This window comes from Podarcis erhardii (genome assembly GCF_964252035.2).
Source record: "Podarcis erhardii genome assembly, chromosome: 7".
In the NCBI taxonomy this organism is placed as follows: Eukaryota; Metazoa; Chordata; class Lepidosauria; order Squamata; family Lacertidae; genus Podarcis; species Podarcis erhardii.
This window is the reverse complement of record NC_138511.1, coordinates 31160529-31180362: the sequence shown is the minus strand read 5'-3', so window position 1 is coordinate 31180362 and position 19834 is coordinate 31160529. Positions and strand designations below refer to the sequence as shown.

General features: G+C 43.9%; 1 protein-coding gene across 4 annotated transcripts in view; it reads right to left on the bottom strand.

Annotated features, from left to right (window-relative positions):
* The window catches only part of LOC309346420 (neural-cadherin-like), a 102156-nt gene that overhangs the window by 41745 nt on the left and 40577 nt on the right, over nucleotides 1–19834 (bottom strand). For all 4 annotated transcript variants that reach the window (XR_014158631.1, XM_081870135.1, XM_081870136.1 and 1 more), the window contains exons 3-11: nucleotides 19245–19470; nucleotides 15100–15304; nucleotides 14283–14394; nucleotides 13138–13387; nucleotides 11674–11816; nucleotides 7708–7880; nucleotides 7096–7264; nucleotides 4734–4904; nucleotides 3708–3880 (exon numbers count right to left, since the gene is read on the bottom strand). Coding sequence is in view for 3 of the 4 variants with exons in the window: in XM_081870135.1 (XP_081726261.1) it covers nucleotides 3708–3880; nucleotides 4734–4904; nucleotides 7096–7264; nucleotides 7708–7880; nucleotides 11674–11816; nucleotides 13138–13387; nucleotides 14283–14394; nucleotides 15100–15304; nucleotides 19245–19470 (1622 nt within the window). In the remaining variant the exon portion in view is untranslated. The remainder of the gene's footprint in view (nucleotides 1–3707; nucleotides 3881–4733; nucleotides 4905–7095; nucleotides 7265–7707; nucleotides 7881–11673; nucleotides 11817–13137; nucleotides 13388–14282; nucleotides 14395–15099; nucleotides 15305–19244; nucleotides 19471–19834) is intronic.

The following is a 19834-nucleotide window of genomic DNA, read 5'->3' as shown; positions in this document are numbered from 1 at the left end:
GCGGGTGAAGTCTGTGAACGTGGGGACTCAGCGGGCACCATTTGCGCCCCCCAAGTTGCGAAGGAGCCTTTTTAAAGGCTCCGGAGCGGGACGGGGTGAGCGGCGCGGTGCTGAGAGTCAACTGCTTCTCCCGCGGAGTGAAGCCACACAGCTGTTAACGGAGAGCGCTGACTTCTTCTTGTGAACATTCGGACTTTTAAACAACAACCCGTGAGTAGTACGGAAATTGGAATTTTAAAGGAAAATTTTTAAATTTGGCAAGATCGGGGAAGGTCTAAACAGGAAGTCTGCCTTCCCTCTCTGTAAATAACTTAAAGCAAAGGACCTGTCAACTAAGGTTGAGGAGGGTTTTTTCTTTCTTTTTTTTGTAAAAGACTTTAATTCAATGGTTTGGCACCATAAGAAACTTTATTCAGAAGCAGGGGAACCTGCAGGAAAAGAATTAATCTGGGAGCTGAAGTTCCACCCCCGCCCCCGGACCCAGGAATGGTCCACGAGAGCCTGGTGATGAAGTATAGAATATCTTGACAGCTGTCAAGCTAGCTGTCAAGACGTAAAAAGAGGACTTTATTTCAGTTGCTTCTGCCGGTTACATTTGCTACAATTTGCTCTTGGGGAAAAAAAAAAGAAGGGTTGTTACAATTTAACTGGACTTTTGGATTGTGTTGAAAGGAACATAAAGGAACTAAAATTCCCCTAGAGGGAGCTTTGGGACATTACAAGAATGGCTGGAGGAGGAAAAATCCAGGCTGAACTGAATAGAGCATTTGTTCTCTTGGGAAAGTTGCAAGGTCAGATTGATGTTTTGGCTACAAGTGTTACAACTTTGGATACAACAGTAAACACCATTATTGAATTGGATAAGGATAAGGATCCGACACAGGAAGTCTACTTAACTGGACAAACAGAGAAATTTGAGAGCTTTGAGAATTTGGAGAAGGAGACTTATGTTGTCCCTGAAGAAAAGGAAGGGGGAGCCGCAACCCCGCAGATGTTAAAGGAGAGCTGCAATTCAAGGCCTTTCATGATGGTAACAAGGGAAAATGAAAAGTTGATGTTGAAAGTCTGGCCTGAACTGGAAAGTGAAAGATGGAGAGAGCTCTTTATGTGGAGATTTGAAGACCTTAGGATTACAAATTTGATCCAAGTGGAAGTTGGAGCTTTGGAGACATTTGGATTTGAAAGGAGTATGAAACAAGATCTGGAATACCCCATAGGCCTTACTTTTAAGTAAGGAGGTCTGGCCGGAAGAAATGTGGATCCTGTTGGGTTGGAGCTTCCCCGAGATTTGGTTTTTAATATTAAGGACTATCAAAAAGACCAGCAGAGAGGACGTGAGAGAGAATTAAGAGCCTCGGATGTAAGATCTCCAGGCTGACTGTTTTTTGAGAATGATGGATATGTTGGGGACTGAAACCGGGAAGGGGGCATGGGTGGAATTGAAATTGGGAATTTAAAGGGTACATAATTATAACTTGTTTTGTTTTTGTCTCTTTTTTGTTTGTATGAGAGTTGGGAAATTCGTGGAAGGGAATTCTGGTCGACCTTAGGGAAATGTTTTAAGAATAAGTATTGATATTGATATATAAGATTGGATGAGAATTAAGATTGGATAAAGTAAAAGTGGTTTTTAAAATAAACTAAATTACCTAAATGGGAAGATTAAACAAAAATGAACTGAGGAAATGGATGAAAGAGAGAACGTAAAATAATAACATATTAAAATAAATTATTAAGTTAAAAAAAATAAGGTGAAAGGACTTGCTGAAATAAAAATTTGAACTTGAATACAGAAATGGGAGGTGTGAGGAGGTCAAGAAAATAAGTAAAGGGAAATTGATTATGTAAGGGATTTAATTTGTTTTTATTTATTTATTTATTTATTTATTTTAATGATTGTATTTTTCTTTTTTTTCTGTATTTTTTCTGTTTTTTTATTTTTCTTTTCTTGCTGTTTGTGTTGTATTATGTTCTTTTTTTTCCTCTGTAATCTTGAAAACTCTGAATAAATATTATTATTAAAAAAGAGAGAGGAGGGGGAAGCGGACGTAGAGGAGGGGGACCAAGAAGCCGGGTGAAGGGAGAGGAGGTACCATAGGTTTCTGTGAGTGGAGAGTCATGGTAGAGGGCAAAGGAGAGGGAGAAGCGAAGGGGAGAAATTGCAGACGTCACCTGAGGAGTTTGGGTGAAAGGGATGGAGAGGAGGATGCTGGAAAAGGGGACTGTTCTGCTTGGGGGGGGGAGAAAAAAGTGGGGAAAAGGAAAGCCTCCCAAGCCTGCCGCTGAGAGGCTCTGCTTGGCTGTTTCTTGACTGTAATTCAAGTAAAGGGAATGTTTGCGAGCAGCTGGCAGGCTGTTCGCTGAGAGAGGGGAGGAAGAGGATTGAGAGGAAAAAATGTGGCATTAGCAATGCTTTGGATGGAAACAAAGATGGTATTTTACATGAAGATAGCGAAGAAAGTGATGTCAGTGACTGTGAGCAACTGAGCTTCATAAGTTCTGATTTTAGCAGTGATGAGTTCTTGGGGTTCACAGAAGACTAGAAGAGTACTCAAACCTTAAAGTCTCTCTTCATTTGTTAATGACAGTGATGATGGTTCTTAATGCCATTGTTGACTGCTGTTCACTTTACAAGGCTGTAATATGATTCTGATATACCGGTTGTTTATTAAATACAGTAGTTTATACAACATTTGATTCAAAATATTTTTTTATTGTTTTCCTCCTCTAAAAACTAGATGCGCCCTATGGTCGGGTGCATCCAATGGAGCAAAAAATACGGTATATGGTTTTATGGAATATCCTCCCAGGTAAATGCTTGTAACATGGGTCGAGAACCTCAGATATGTGGCCCAGTATGTCTCTATAGTCTCCTCTGACTATCCCTTCGGAGTCTCCCCATGACAGACTCCCTCACCCATCCTCAGGTTAATAACAGTTTCAGGTTAAGAACGGACCTCCAGAACGAATTAAGTTCTTAACCTGAGGTACCACGCTACTCCAGTTCAATGATAAACAACCTCCGTGTATCATCCCTGAAAAATCAACTTCATTTATAGTAAAACTGTCAATCTCCTACAGTAGCAGAGAAAGAGTCAAAACCCACCACCATCGTCTGTTTAGAGCCTCACAAGCACTCCAGAGCTTCCTGTGGGTAGGATGTTGTCTTTCCAATCCTTTTCTGGCAACCCACCAAACGTGCATTGCCTGCTAGGGCCTCCTGTAGCTTCTACTTACCAAAGAATCTACTTTTTGAGAGTGGGGGGAACCCTGCAACTGTTAAATCTGTATGTCACCATAGTAATCATAAGCACAATTTCGTTCCGTTCACAGAAGTTCCTAAGATTCCTCGCTGCAGAACTTCAGAAGGTTTTGAATGACGGTAAACTTAAAAACCGACTCTCCCAGATATGACCTGTCAAAACTGTTTATTGCTTCTTTCCCCACCAAGGCACAAGAAGAGTTATCAGTCTGACATGACAGCTGTGAATGGCTTTATGGTTAAAGTAATAATTCATTCAGTAGGAGAGGGAGGAGGAAGCCCCTCTCAACTGAAGCGCAGCCATCAGGGTGGCACTAATTTATGCCAGGAGAGAAAGGGACCCACGATGCTGCATGTCTCCCTGTTTGGCATCTTGCTCTAGCTACCATCTGCAGATGCCACCAGCTGACATCTGGCCACAGACCAAAGGCAACTCACAACGTACCTGTAACAAGGGTTGGTTGACATAAACCCAGCCTGTAGCAGGATTGACCTGGAAGTACTTCGTTTTCCCACCAGCTGCAGAATACGTGATGGAAGCGTTGGAGCCGTAGTCGTCGTCGTGGGCTGCAACACGGAGGAAGCTTGTCCCAACACTCGTGTCTTCTCTCAGGAAGTCTAGGAAAGTGCATTTCATTAACTCAGTGGGGCAGAGCAATGCTACAAGCCATCTGAGCTCAACGCTATTTGCAAGCAACACTCAGCAGATTTTCCGTGAAAAATAAAAGCAGCTGGTGAAGAAGTGCCCTGATTTTATCGCTTGCAGGGTCTTCTTATGTTTTTATGTTCAGTGGCACATTTGCCTGCCCACAGGTTTGGGGGGCAGAAGAAGGAGATACACAATAGTGGGCAAACACCAGCACCATTCCCCTGGAGGAAGAGAGCAGAGGTTAGGAGGGCTGGTTTGGATTGCCCTGCTATTCCTGTAGAAGAGCATTCTGCTCTGCTATTATTTCCCTATATATAATAGTCCTGAGTCAAGTATGTAGATTGCAATAAGCAGAGAGGGGAGCAATTGCTGGAACCATCCAGGGACACCAGCTCCCCCACCCGCTTGTGCCCCCCCCCCCACACACCTGGGACTCTTATAAGGCAAAAATGTTGCTTAAGTATTATTGTATTCTCTTTAAATTTTTGTTAAGGCAGGGACATGGATGGGTTTGTGTGGGGTTTTTTTTAAAAAAACAACTTCTGAAATATTTTGAATTTGTATCATTTGTATCGTTTGGAATTTTAATGTTGCATCTGTATGTAGCTGCTTATCTTTAGGAGCCTTTATGGCTGAAAAGCAGGATATTAAATAAGCAGTAACGTAACCAATCTAAAAAGGAATAAGTGACAATTCATCTGTAGGAAGCGGGGGTGGGGGGGACATATGAAAACCAAACCAGAAACACACACAATAAATCTTAGACCTCAGGTAAGCTCGCAATCGGGGGAACTGAAACGCTATCCAAGGATTCGCAATTACATTCATAATGAGTGTTTTCAAATCTGGGGCTGTTGTCATTCACATCCGAGACCACAACGTTGATCTGGCAGATCCCAATGAGGGGCTCGGCTGCCTGGTCCGTGGCTGTCACAGTAATAGGATGCTCTCGCTGCTTCTCCCGGTCAAATATCTGAAGTGTTGTCAAGATGCCTGAAAATAAGACCACAAGCAGAAATAATTCAATACTGTGTATTTAACCAAGGACTGAGATGAGGGAAGAAGCAGGAGGGTTTACTGCCCGCTGTTTTTTCTTGCAGTTTCAGTTATCGAGTGCTGGAAGAAAGATGTAAACTGAACTAAAACTCATCTACATCTGTAAATTTCCTTTCCTCTCTGTTTCTCATTTCCCCCCCCCATCTATAAGTTCAGTTTGCCATATTTCCATATCAACTTGCTATTTTCTTTTTTTAAAAAAAGATACATGAAAATTCACTAGCATTTTAGTACAAATTTCTCCTAATGTGCACATTTTTGTTTGTAATGTTGTCTTATCTGCATATTTTCCCAAGCGAATTTTTCTTCATCATCATCATATCTGTTCTTCACCTACAGGGGTGCCCAAACTTTTTCCAAAGAGGGCCAGATTTGATTAAGTGAATATGCACGCGGGCTGACCAAAGTTGTTGACCTTTTTTTAGGACTGATGTTGTTGAGCTTTGGGGGATTTTACCAAAGGAGATAAACTGTCGTCACAGGGGTCGGATTAAACCAACCGACCAGCAGGCCAAATTAGGCCCCCAAAACGGACTTCGGACTTTGGACATGCCTGCCTTACAATAATTTAAAATGCAACATATAATTTTGTACACTGTTTTAACAAATGTAAGCATTTTATGTAGACTTTTCCTGAACACACACATTTTTGTACACATTCACTTGGAGAACCGCACCACAAAATTCAGAGAAGTGTGAATTTTGGAAAGCTAGCTGCAGTTCAGTTCACATATTGTTACAGGAAGTGGGAATTGGGTAGGTCTGCATCAAAATGTGAACCGAAGTGAATTTATCCCCCACCCCTATCTACAACCCATCAGTGAGATACAGGGATGCAGCCTGCTCACCTGCAACTGAGCAGGAGTATCTTTAGGTAAATAGTAAACTATTACAGGGTAAATGTCTCTGCAGAGACATCACCTTGCCAACAAAGGTCTGTATAGTTAAAGCCATGGTTTTCCCAGTAGTGATGTATGGAAGTGAGAGCTGGACCATAAAGAAGGCTGATCGCCGAAGAATTGATGCTTTTGAATTATGGTGCTGGAGGAGACTCTTGAGAGTCCCATGGACTGCAAGAAGATCAAATGCATCCATTCTTAAGGAAATTAGCCCTGAGTGCTCACTGGAAGGACAGATCGTGATGCTGAGGCTCCAATACTTTGGCCACCTCATGAGAAGAGAAGACTCCCTGGAAAAGACCCTGATGTTGGGAAAGATTGAGGGCACAAGGAGAAGGGGATGACAGAGGACGAGATGGTTGGACAGTGTTCTCAAAGCTACAAACATGAGTCTGACCAAATTGCGGGAGACAGTGGAAGACAGAAGTGCCTGGCATGCTCTGGTCCATGGGGTCACGAAGAGTCGAACACGACTAAACGACTAAACAACAACACAGGGTAAATTTAAATGGCTGTCGGTCCACTAGAAAAAATCCAAAACCCACAACTGGGTAATGCCTTTATTATCACCAACCATTTTAACCTAAAGACCGTGACTAAACATAAACATCAACTTCAAATAATATCTGACCCCATCTTCCACTACCATCTGCTATGCGTAACCTTCCGAAGAACTCAAAAAGCTGCTCATTTTTGGGGGGTGACACATTGGTTGTTCACACTAAAGGCACCAACCTAAAGCTGAATTTATCAAACCTACACATTCCAAAACACAGACTTCCTTCAAAATTAGCACTTGTTTGAATTTTGCTATGCAGTTCTCCAAGCAATGTTTACAAAAATGCATATATCAAAGAAATGCTTTTAGAGATAAGTAAGCTAGTGAAAATTACATACAAAACTGCATTATATTAGGGGAAATTTCTTGCAAAAAAATGTGCACATCTGTCACAGCTGCATACAAAAACGTGTTTATTAGGAGAAATTCACACTAAAATGCTGAATAATTTTCATGTAGATTTTTTTTCCTAAGTGCAAATTGCTGCAGAAACTTATGGAGAGCTGAATTTTAAGATTGGAAAAATAAGGAGGTGAGAGAAGCAAAACTGACAGATGCTTCCATTCCTGCCTGTCTGTGGATTTTTCAGCTTGATAACTTTATCCTTTAAAGGCCCTGGCACCTCTGTGTTCCCACTAGGCCCAATGAAGCTGCAACACAGTGGCTTTACCTGTGTCAGGGTGGATGTTAAAAGCGGGGAGGGTTCCCTCTCTGTGCATCAAGCCATATTTCACTTGGCCATTGGACCCTTCATCTGCGTCTGTTGCCTCCACTTGCAACACAAAGGTTCCCACTGGCTGGTTTTCCAGCACAGAGGCATGTTCACGATAATGCTGGCACTGGCAAAAATAAGGACAATGATAATAATGCAAAGACACGCTTAAATACAACTTGACATATACTGCAAAATCCAGAATATTGGCAATCAACTCCAATCACTCAACAAATAAGGGTCATGCTATCATGATCTCAACTGCATAGTTTTGTCCTTGAGCTGGAGACCTGATGCAGAAACCAAGGGGAGCACCATGACCTTTTGAAAAGCATGGGAACTTTTATTTTATTTTTATTTTTTGGTACTGTAAACAGCAGGCACGGGCCTCCAGCCCTGCACCGGGGCCACCACAGGGTGTGAAAGAAACCTCTACCTGCTCCCCCCCCCCAATATAAAGTTCATTGAAGCTGCACCCTTAGCTCTTCGTGAATGCTGTGTGCCAAAACAGAAGGGAGTTCATAGTTGCTCTCTCCAAGCATTTGACATGACGCAAGGCAGCCTGTTTACCTTCTGAAACACAGGTTTGTTGTTATTGACATCATCCACATGCACAATGACCAAAGCAGTGCTTGTAAGAGAGCGAGGTCCACCAGAGGCATTGTCATCTGTAGCCGTGATGTTAAGGACATACTCCGGACCCTGCAGCCTAGGAAGCGGGCTTGAACGAAGACGGATTAACCCTGTGAAAGATTTCAAAGGGAGGACAGTTCGGAATCATGGAACTTGAAAGGCATAAGGGACCTTGGAGGTTCTTCAGTCGGACCCCCTGCTCTGTGGTGGGGGTCATGCAACTACAAACACCTTGACAGACAGGCTGTTTCACTGTCGGAAAACTCTTGCCGTTGGAGGGTATCTCCTGTCGTTAAGCCGCAATCTGCTCTTTGCGATTCCCACCTCTTTGTTCCAATCCCACCCACTGGGGCAACAGAGTATTTTAAAATATGACAAATGTATTTTGCTGTTGTAACTGCTGGTGAGGTCACAGGGTACTGGATTTGGAAAAGGCAGACCTGGGTGCAAATCTATGCTCAGCCATGAAGCTGCCGGAGTGACTCTGAGCCAGTCGCTCTCTTTTGCAGAAGTATTGTCGGAAACCATGCCCTGAACAACCCAGATGAAGGGTAGGATATAAATCAATCCCAGAACACCTTTTAAAGCTGTTATGCCAAATGTTTGAATTTCAAAAACAGTAGCTTCATGCCATGCCAAAATTCCAAATGATTAGCTATATCAGGTAATCGTGTCCAGCAGAATTATGCAGTATAGCTCTTGCCAGAACAAACCAACTCTAGCTGGAGAGGGCGAGGGAATAACTTGTTTGAATGCTCCCCTTGTGTATGAAAATACTTCCTTGCACAACTTCTAGCTGAACCCTATCCTTGAAACACTAGTTTCTATTTGCAGAGTATAATATTTACTTATATTATAGATTCACTGATTGATTGATTGAACTAATGCCATTTTTAAACTGTAATTAATAAAATAAGAAACCCAAAATATCTGCTGCCACTGCAGTTCTCCCCCTTAAGTACTCCCACTATCCTAGAAACATGCTGAACTGGTTTGCCCCAGTCCTTTCCCTAAAATTGTACCACCACCTTGTTTCAGACAGAGGGACAAAATGCCCACTACTGTTTGAATGAGAACATGATTCTTGGATGTGGGGCGGGGAGGTCCCAGATCTGAGTCCTGCAGCAATTTTTCGGGTATATTGTATTTGCATTCTGACCCTCTGCCGGTCTTTAAAGAGCAAAGCTGACAGTTGCTCTGAGGAGCTTCTGTTCCACTGGGCCCTGGGCTGCAGCAACCTTATGGGTCATATGAGGGCTGGCAAAATCAGAAATACATTTTAAAAACAAGTTTGTTTTAAAAAGCAAAGCAAACTTCAGCTATTTAAAAAGCTGCAGTGAGCAGATGTCATTCATGCCTGTGCCAGCACCATCCCATCATGTCTTTTATTTATCCGATGTAATAAGAAGTGTCATTTGCAAATGGACGGTTATGAAGATGACAAGTGCCACTCACTTCCCCTTGCAAATGCCTTCGCCTTCACTGATTGTATTTTGACATGTGTCTTAGCTTCACCTTGGCATTTCAGGGTATCAAGCAAATTGTCATTGACAGCGCTATATTAAAATAAAACTGCCCAAGGAGACAGCATAGATGTTGGGGAGTCTGACCAAGCAGGGGGTAACAAAGTCAAAAATCAACACAGAATTCACACCTGTTACAGAAAAGATGGATATATGCTAAGGCCATCTCCACAAAAGCTAGAAAACTACAATTGGCAACCAAGCAAACTGTCCAACAGAGGAAATGTGTTACTCTCCTGCAAAATAAAATTTGCTAAGGCACTTTGAGGACAAGCAGATTTAGCATGGCTTGAGATTTCATAAAATAAAACCTAACTCCAGTGGGTGCAATTCTTTACCAGATCTTTTTAATTGTAATACACATTTATGTGCTTATTTTGCAGGCCAATCATGAGCCAGTAATTCAGCATCACCTCATTTGTGGGGAAACACTTTTCGGAAGTTAAAACAAAAAGTGAATTCTGGATTGGGTTTGGAACAAATCAGTCCACAAGTTCATGCCACAGAGACCCCACCCAGCAGGAGGTAGTGGGAAAGGCTTGTCAGAACTGGTGTGTCAGGGTTTTGGGGCTGGGGTACTCCTGCACACACAGCAGTAGACAGGCTATGGATGTAAGAAGGAATCAGCTTCCATTCTGCCCCTTAATCACTGCATGCAGTACTGTCTCTGTTCTGCTGCAGCTCAGCTTCTGACAAAAAAAACCCTTATTCATCTTGCTGGCGGCTGTAATGAAATTCCATGGAATTAGTGATGTTACCATTATTCCAGTTCCACACCATTCATTTGAATGCAAAGGAAATGGAATACAAAGTGCAGGGGGCCATCAGTGACATGTCCTTTGTGGACTGAAACCAACAACAAAAGTGAATATCAAATGTATCTGCGGGGCTGATTTCTGTTCTGGATATGGCTGGAAAATGCAGGAATGGGAAACTTCCACTCCTGTTCCTGGTTTTGTGGGAATTCTTTGGCATCCTTAATACAGGGAAATGGGGAACCACTGAAAAAGTTGCTCCTGGCATCCCTGGGTCCTGCTGTAGATGAGCAATGTAACATCAAAGGAATACTGGGAATCATGGTGGTGCCATTTCCCACAGATCCCAGTGTCATCTCTAATCTGAGATGAATTCTTTACAGGGGGAGGGTGTTTTTCGACTCAAAATCTAGTGTTTAAATTCCACCCATCCCCAGTTTTGGAGTTTGACCCATCATCAATTCTGTTGTCTAGCTCAGATTTCCCAATCTGCTGCCCCTCCAAATGTTATGAACTACAACTCACATCAGCCCCAGTCAATATGACCAACATATGGAGGGCACCCAGCTGAGGAAGGCCAGCCAAAAGAAAAAAGTGGTGTTGAGTTGCCAGATCTTTAAGCATAGGAGCACTATGCGGCACCAGTTTCTTGGTGGTAGAACTGCAGCGATGAAATGGCGTAAACATCAGTGGGATAGTTTGCATCACTGGCAGTTTTACCTTAACACCTGTGGAATTATGAGGCCACTAAGCATTTGTAACATAAAGCAAGCCATAAAGGGGTGTGGAAAGCTGCCATCTCTACAGGAAGATGTTTGTGTCAATTCCTTGTACCATCGTTTGATGGCATCTGTTTCCGGCTTCTGAAATATATTCAGATCTGGAGCATTAATATTGCAAAAGCAATAGTTGCATAAAAAATTATTTTTTTATGGTAAGTGAACCCCTAAGACTTATCAAAGATGAGAAGGACAGATCTGTGGTGTCTTATTTACTTCTCATTAGCTCCCTGGCTCAGGAGAGTCCAGAAAGGCAGGCGAAGAGTTTGACTGGAGCCATATCAGAAAAAGTCATCAGTTACTCCAAGTAAGATCTACCACATTTTATCATTAAAATTTGCATTTTTGAACACATTTTAATCTTAAATACACATTTATATAAGCATGTTTGATTTTTTTTTTTAAGCCAAGAAGTGCATTGCAAAGTTCAGAGAAGCATTAAACCAAAGAATAACTGCATTCCTAATCCATACATTCATCTGGCAAACATGACTTAGGTCAGTTTGCTTAAATGCAAGGACCAAATGAAATCCTCGAGCAATGTAAGTCAAGAAGACACATATTCCTGCTTTCTGTTATAGGGAATGCTATGAGATCAGTCATTAAGAGCAGCAGAGAAATGCTATGAGTTCAACACATCCACATACAGATGAGAAGCAATTCCCAACAGCAAGGAAACCAGTGACTAGGATGCAATAGACATGATGTACCTGTGTTTTAAACACACATGAATAACTATAACAGCTTAGACACAAGCTCTGCCCCACCTCTAATCACATGCGACATCTAGGAGCCAAAAATCTACATGGGAACCAGAGATCTAAGATGCAGAAATTACATAATTACCCTTCTGAGGGTCGATAATGAAGTTTCCCTTTTGATTCCCTCCAGTAATGCTGTAAGCAACACCATCTCCATCAGGGTCTATGGCATGAACCGTAGCTATGAGCGTGTTTGGACCTGCATCCTCCGAAACGAAACTCCGATAGCTGTCAAAGCGCATAATGTTAAGTGTGGTTACTTGGAAACAGGGTTAAAGGGAATCAAATCTCGAGTGCTAAATGCAGTGGAAAGACAGTAAGAAAAGACATCCCATTCGCTTCCCCATTCAGGAAAAAGAAAGGGCGCTGCGCAAAAGAGAAGTGTGGCCCTCCAGGTGTTAAGAACCTAAGAAATGCCTGCTGGATCAGGCCAGTGGCTCATTTAGTTCAGCATCCTGTTCTCACAGCTGCCTGGGGGAAACCAGCAAGCGGGATTGGAGCACAAGAGCTTGAGTGTTATTGGATTTTAATTCCAGAATGGCCAATAGTCAGGAGTGATTGCTATTGTAGTCCAACACCATCTGGAGGGCTATGGGTTCTCCTATCCCTGATTTTTTTAAACCCCTCTGTCCTAGGGCATCCTGTTGATAGGTATGCATACTGTGTATATACATCCTTGTATTTAACAAGTCACCTGGAAGCCACAGGTGTCCCAGAGTTCCATGAAGGCGAGTGAACGGTCTCTTAGCAGGCTAGCAACTTGGGTTGGCTTATTTACAAGGCTGATTTATTTGGGAGTACGGAGCATCACACACGATGCTTCCACTCCTATGATTTGCTCACCATGCTTTAAAATACCTGAATGCCAACCTTGCTTTTTTAAACATCCATGAGGCAACTTAACTAAAATCAAAACTTAAAGGCAATAAGGGCAGCAGAAACCATTTCACAGACAGAAACACTTTTTGTGTCAAGAATTGTGTTGCATTTGAAGCAGCCACAACAAATGCAGAGCCAGTGAAGCAAATAAATCAACTTGTTAAAACGGGAACTTTTTGCCCAAAACATTTTCAGCTCATCTGCTCTGTACTTTGGTTACAAAGAATGGACTGAAATACTGCAGCACCTGTGTAGGGAACACTGTAAAATGTTTTCCGGTGGGTGACTGTTCAGCATTTTAAACCTTCATCCCCACCATAGCAGTGTCAACCCAGCCAGCCATGATTCAGACACCGAAAATCGCGGGGGCACGCACAATCCAGCCCATGGTGGGATCTCCGCGGAACTGATCCGGCCCAGGCAAGATAAACCTTGCTGACCCCTGATCTTGAGGAAGGGGTTGGCTTATAAGGGGCCACATGAATCAATCCCAGTGGGAACAGACAGCTATTACTGGCACCCGCAAAATCTCACCTCATTCCACACAATGACCTGGGGATGATCAAACACCACCAGGATGCCGCAATCATCTCATGGAAACTCCGACATGGTACTAATCAAACGACATCTGAAGCATTGACAACAACAACAACAACAGGCATATACTTACATTGTTTGTGAGAACCTGGGAACTTCGTCATTGATGTTTGAGAGGCGGATCCTGACTGTCGCTGTCCCAGTTCTTGGGGGCTCTCCTTTATCTACCGCCATGATTACGAATTCATACAGGTGATTAGGACGCTCGTAATCCAGCTCTGTGGCTGGGAAGATGGTGCCGTGACTGGAAATGCTGAATTCTGAGCTCAGGGTGTAATAGAGGATTTCTGCATTTTCTTCAGAATCACAGTCATGGGCTGACACTGTTGGGGCAAAGGGTGGGGAGGGAGGAGACCTTTCAGGATTTTTTGCTTGCAAAAGATTATATTCAAGGATTTAAAAACAAAAAAACCAAGATGCTGGTTTAATAACAGAGTTAAGGCTACATCATTCTGGCTCTGCAAGCTCTGTGGACTGCAAGCTAGGCCTGGGGCCTTTATCAGACATGCTCCATGCTCAGCAATGAAGTTGTCCAAAGGCACAAAAGCCATGAGAGACAGTGTGGTGTAGTGGTTAGTGTCAGACTGAGACCTGGGAAAGACCAGGAATCAAATCCCCACTCAGCCAGGAAGCTCACTGGGTGGCCTTGGGCCAGTCATGGTCTCTCAGTCTAACCTACCTCAAAGGGCTGTTGTGGGGATTAAATGAGGTAGGGGGCAGAAAAAAACATGCATGGCGTCTTTCGTGTAAATAAATAACAACTACATTGAGGTGGCTTCATTTGGGCAGTTGCCATATCCACAGCTGTGTGTTTTTTCCTATGTATGTGTGAAGTTGATGTAATCTTCAGCCTTCAAGATGCATATGTTGAAGATGTCCTATCCAATAACACACACGGGAGGGACTGCAGAAGGACAAGAGCTGACGAAATATACAGAGGCAGAGGAAGTTGTAAGAAGAAACCTCATACAGAAATCAAACCATGGATCCATTGATTCATCAGTACAACAGAGGGAGCCAAGGGGTTAACTTCAGGGGTTGCTAAGGTTCCAGCTCCTGCCATCAGCGGTTATGGGATCTGTTGGGTGACATAACCTGGAGAGCACGGCCATTGGCTGTACCTGGTCTATGCTTAACTGGTGGCAATGATGGCTCTCCAGGAGTCCAGGTGAGTCGAGGGGCAAGTCTGACAACAAAATGTGAAAATCTTTTGCAAACCTTGTAAAAGTGCAGTTGTTACAGTCACGGTTTCAGGGACACTGTCTTTGGTGTAAATCGACTGCTGGAATTCTGGGGCACAATCGTTCACGTCTGTGATCACAACCCAAACCTAGAAAAAGGACAAGGCAAGGGAGTGTTTAGCAGCACAAAAAGTGGATTGGTTCCTCTTGTGCGTCTTCACAGCTCCCCAACTCACTGCAGCCACCCCACCATCAAGAAGGCAGCTTCGTGGCTCCACATCCTACCACCCTGGCCACTGCTGCTAACAAGTATCCGCAGTTTGTAATGTAAGATGTTAGGATTTCTCTCAAGCTCCTCCAATATTTTTCAGCGAGTTTCTTTTTGAAAAGTCGTTTTCAAACAGGGATGGAAAAACCTGTTCAACTATAGTTCTCTCGGTTTCTCATTTTTTCCCCATTTTAGATTCAGTCCTCCATGCTTTTGCAGCACTTTCTGGATTTTTTGTAAACAAAAGTCTCATGAAAACTTACCAGTTCAGGATTCCAGCCACTCTATTCCATTTTCCCCCACCCCTGGCCACCACACCAAATTGCACTGCGCAGCCACTGGACACAGTTAGTTCTCATTGGGTTGTTTGTTTGTTTTTGCTGTTGCTCCTCCCCTCATCTCTTAAGTTTGTTTGTACTTTGGCAAACCTCAGTATCCCCCCCCCCCGGCTGCTGGCACCTCCCTATTGTGCGTACGCAATGCTGTCCTGGCTAAATCAGCAATGGCACTCACAGCTTGGGACACTGGAAACAGGGAATGACTGGAGTGGAGAATTGAATGTGCATTGCTGTTAAGGGTTGCTGACCTCAACAGTGCTGCTGAGCTGTCCCTGGTTTTCTCTTGCTTGAACCAGGAGGAGGTACTGGTGTTGACCATTCTCGTAATCCAGATTTCGACTGAAGTAGATGTCCCCTGTCCCCTGGTTAATGCCGAACAGGCCGTTCGGATTAGTTAAGAGGCTGTAGCTCAGGGACTTGTTTTGATGTGACAAAGCGGACACGGTCAGGAACCTGGAAAAGGTTAAAAGAAATCAACAATGAGCAGCGCAAGAGGAAGCCGGTTGCTAACATTTCCATAGGACGCCGCTCCACTTTGGAAACTGACAAAAATTTTAATATAATTATGGAACATCACATCGCATCTAGATTCACACCAAGCATGTGAAGCACATCCAACGCACACTTAAAACACACAGCTTTCCCTCCCCCCAAAGAAACAATCCTGGGAACTGTAGTTTTACCCCCTCACAGGGCTACAGTTTCCCAGCACCCTTAACAAACTACAATTCCCAGTATTCTTTGGGGAAAATTGTTTGCTTTAAATGTATGGTGTGAACCTACACTCAGTACAGTGGTGCCTCGCAAGACGAAATTAATCCGTTCCGTGAGGCTCTTCGTATAGCGGTTTTTTCGTCTTGCAAAGCAAGCCCATTGACAGCTTAGCGGATTAGCGCTATTAGCGGTTTAGCGGCTTTTAGCGGATCAGCTGATAAGCGGCTTATCAGTGGATCAGCTGATAAGCGGCTTAGGGCTTAGGAAAAGGGGGGGAAAGGGGAAAAAAACCCGCAGGAACTCGCAAGACATTTTCGTCTTGCGAAGCAAGCCCATAGGGAAATTTGTTTTGTGAAGCGCCTCCAAAACGGAAAACCCTTTCGTCTAGCGGGTTTTCCGTCTTGCGAGGCGTTCGTCTTGCGGGGCACCACTGTATAACTAAGGAACACAACCCAGGATGGAACTCCAAAAAGGTGAAGAATCAGAGCTGTGCAAGGCAAGAGCAGCACTGATTGTCCCTGGCTGAGTTTACCAGGGATGGAGAACAGGCTTGGAATCATATAATTGTAGAGCTGGGAGGGACCACAAGGGTCATCTAGTCCAACCCACTGCAATGCAGCAATCTCTTTGCCCAAAATGGGGCTTGTTCCCCAAAAGCTTATTGGTAACCTGGGGGCCCTGTTCCTGGGGACCCTGCTGTGCTCAGGGCAAAGTGGCCACCTGGCCTTGACACTGAATAGCTGTAAGGACATAAGAAGAGCCTGCTGGATCAGGCCAATGACCCATCTATTCCATCATCCTGTTTTCACAATCAGATGCTTGTGGGAAACCCACAAGTAGGACCTGAGCACAAGATCCCTCTCCCCTCCTGCCATTTCCAGCAACTGGTATTCAGAAGCACTGCTACCTCCAATTGTGGAGGGCAGAGCATAGCCATCAGGGCTAGTAGCCATTGAGAGACCCCTCTCATCCATGAATGGAGGTACAGCCACGGGGCATCACGCCTCCCTCTAAAGCGCCTGAAAAGAGCATACTTGACTGTTGCTGCTATCAGAGGGTGTTTCGTGCTGTCCTTGCTGGTAACAGAACTGTGAATTAAAATTGTTTGGATCGTCACTCTTCTTTATTACGGTTTGTCATAATGTAATTGCTTTGCATTGCCTTTTATATGGCTGGGGATGTATTGTGTCTTTCTTTTTTTCCATGCTCTCAAGCTCAATGTGTGTGGAAGATCAGGAAACAAAATGACCAGGAGGACGACGATGGAAAGCTTTCAAAAGCCATCAGGATTACTTGCTGGGAAACTGCATTAGGAATGCATTTTCGCAGCCTGCTTCACTGCAGCCTTAGTTGTTTTCTTACGCATGACAGGCTGAACAATCATGGCAAAAAAATGGGTTTTCTTCTTGTTTCTCTTGATAACATACACACACAAAAATGACACATTATTGACTTGCAGCATAGCTCTGTTTTTGTTGAAGAACTGAATCTTCAGTTTGGCATTCAGTGCCAAATACATTGCTCTGCGTGCTATCTCTAGGGTGGTGGGGTGCGGGGAAATAGTTTCAGATTTCTACACATTACCATTTCAACAGGTAAATAAGAGGCCTGCTGCTAACTAACCACTCCTAATAAGCATAATAATGGGCTCAATGTCAGCTCCTTGGGAGTTGTTGTGCAAGAAAGCAGCTGATCTATCCACCTCTCTTGGGTCTTCTGGGTCTTCCCCCCAGGGATAAAGGGAGAGATCCCCTTTGTATTTTACTTCCCAGTCCATTCAAACTTATGTCAAAGGGGTGGGTGGGAAAACGAGGGAGGAATGGTGGAGACATGGAGAGTGTAATCCCCCTGCAATCAATCCATTGGCGCTTGTGTCAAGAGGTGCAGGGGGGGCACTTCCAGGCAGAAAAGAGGGCACAGGTGGGCATACACAGAGAAAGAGAGATGGGATGGCACAGAGCAACCCTGCAATGCGGCAAACTCTTCCCACCAGTGGTTCCGCCTCCATACACCATCGGCTCCAGACCACAATTGACCCTTTTCATAGGAGGTCAACGGACTTTCAACAGGGGGGAAAGGTTCCCTACCCCAATTCAATATTTGGGGCTTTTTAGTACAGCCAGAATCGCCTGGGAGCATCCCTTCAAAATCTAGTTTCATGAAGAAGCACGACTGAAGAGCCGATCCCATGGTGGCCAATTTTTGGTTTTGCTTTCGAGGCAGCTTCAGCAAGAAAACATGGTTCTTAGAATGCAGGGGCAGTAAATCGGATAGTAAACCATTTAAATTTAATCCGATAACACATGCACTAAATTATGACAGATTGTCAGATGAGCTTCAAAGTTCAGCAAAGTACACGGGAGTCTCCTAGACTTTAATGGGTCAAGCCCTACATCTGGCAGGATTATAATAGTTCTTATCCTGAAAAGAGGATGAGTTGCTATATAGTATATCACCTCATGTGAGCAGGCAAGTACCATCCGTCAACTCAGTTCAACAGGGAGGCCTCCTACAACCACCAACCCATTTGCACTGACAAGGCGTCATTTGAAAGCCAGAGAAGTTCGATATGTTTTAATGTTCATTATGTTCATTATGTTTTAATGTTTCCTTTTCTTTCAACAATTTATATACCGCTTTAATACCGTAAGCTCTAAACACTGTACAATAGGGCTAAAACGATGCAATGAAGATGAAATCTGCTTAAACTAACCATAAAATTGGAATCCTGAAATCAAAAAGTCTTTTGTAGACTGCCAGAAGTTCAAAAGGCTCTTACCCAGGAGGGGCTTCCATAGAAATTGGCCCACAATACTGAACTTACAGCTCTTGCAGGATACAAGTTGTGTGTCTGAACCATGTGGGGGTCACTAATAGTGACACTTCCAAAGGCCTCATTGACTTAGCAGGGATATAACTGAGCAAAACTGACTCATTAATTGAGGGGTGGAAGGAGAATTCAGACTGAGGGGGACATCTGCTTCTTTTGGTTTTGGCCTCTTCCCCCCTCCACACACACACAAAATGGGGTACTATCTGTAGTTCCGAGGGCCTCCAGGTCAGGAGATTTACTAGACAACAATGGCTACGCTTCAATTATTTTATTCCCCACAGTCCCCTGGAAAAAGTGTCATTTGGGGGCATTGTGGGAAATAAAAATGGCTGCTCAGCCAACAAGCATGAGGGGCTCAGGGTGGGCACTGGTACAAGTGGCACTTAGAATAATAGAAATGTAGTATTGGGAGGTGTACCAAGGATCGTTTTGTCTAACCTTCTGCAACTTATCACAGCTCTGGGGCACAGCAGCTGCCTGGATGTGCCAACTACTGTATGTGTCTCTACTTCCAGTATTCCTGTCCCCATCTGTTCCTTAAACGCAGCTCAGTTCCAGCTACAACAAAATTATGGAACTTTATTAGCTGATTTTCTGTGCCTTGAGGTTTTCTGTTTGCACTATTCAACCTTTTGATTAAACCAATCGACCTCCTGCTTGTGTTGTCTTCTGTAAGGAGTTCCCCAATTCAATATAGTAATTTAGGACTCATAATTTATTAACAAGCAGCACACATCAGCTGAACTTAAACTTTCTCTCTCTCTGATAAAGCTAACTGAAGAGGCCTGTTCTCAAAATGCCATTAAAGGTGCAGGACACAGCCTTCATCACAATTTTGGCACTCACGGTTCTCCCAGTGGCAGATTTTCAGGGACGTAAACGGAGTACGACGTGTTGGCAAACTGCGGCGCTCGACGTCCGGCGACCACAGACACTGAGGCAGGGGAGCCCTGGCGCCCTGGTTTGTCAGCTGCCAGCACAGTCAGCAAATATTCCCTCTCCTTCACCAGAGGCAAACCAGTTGTTTTGATCCAGCCAGTATCTTTTTCCACTTCAAACCTGTTCTCTCCACCTGCGAAAGAGCAAAACAACAACAACAATTGTGTTCAGGACCATGGTCAACAGATTCATGTTTTGAAGTGGGTAACTGGTTTAACATTAAGCCTCACCCATGCTTTCATGGGGGCTGTTGGGGGCAGGCCTCTTTTGGGAAGAAGGGGCTGGATAGGGACAAATAAATATATAACCACAGGAGCTATCCTCACCTCTTAGCTGCAAATGTCCGCTTGAACGTTCTGACATAACCAGGAACTCGGGGTGGAAGGGGAGGAGAAATCAAGTTTCTTAACAGCTCGTAAGTGGCTTCTGGTTAGTTCAAGGAGGTAGACAGGAGTCAGCAGCAGATGGCATGGTAAGGCAAAGGCTGACATCCCAAC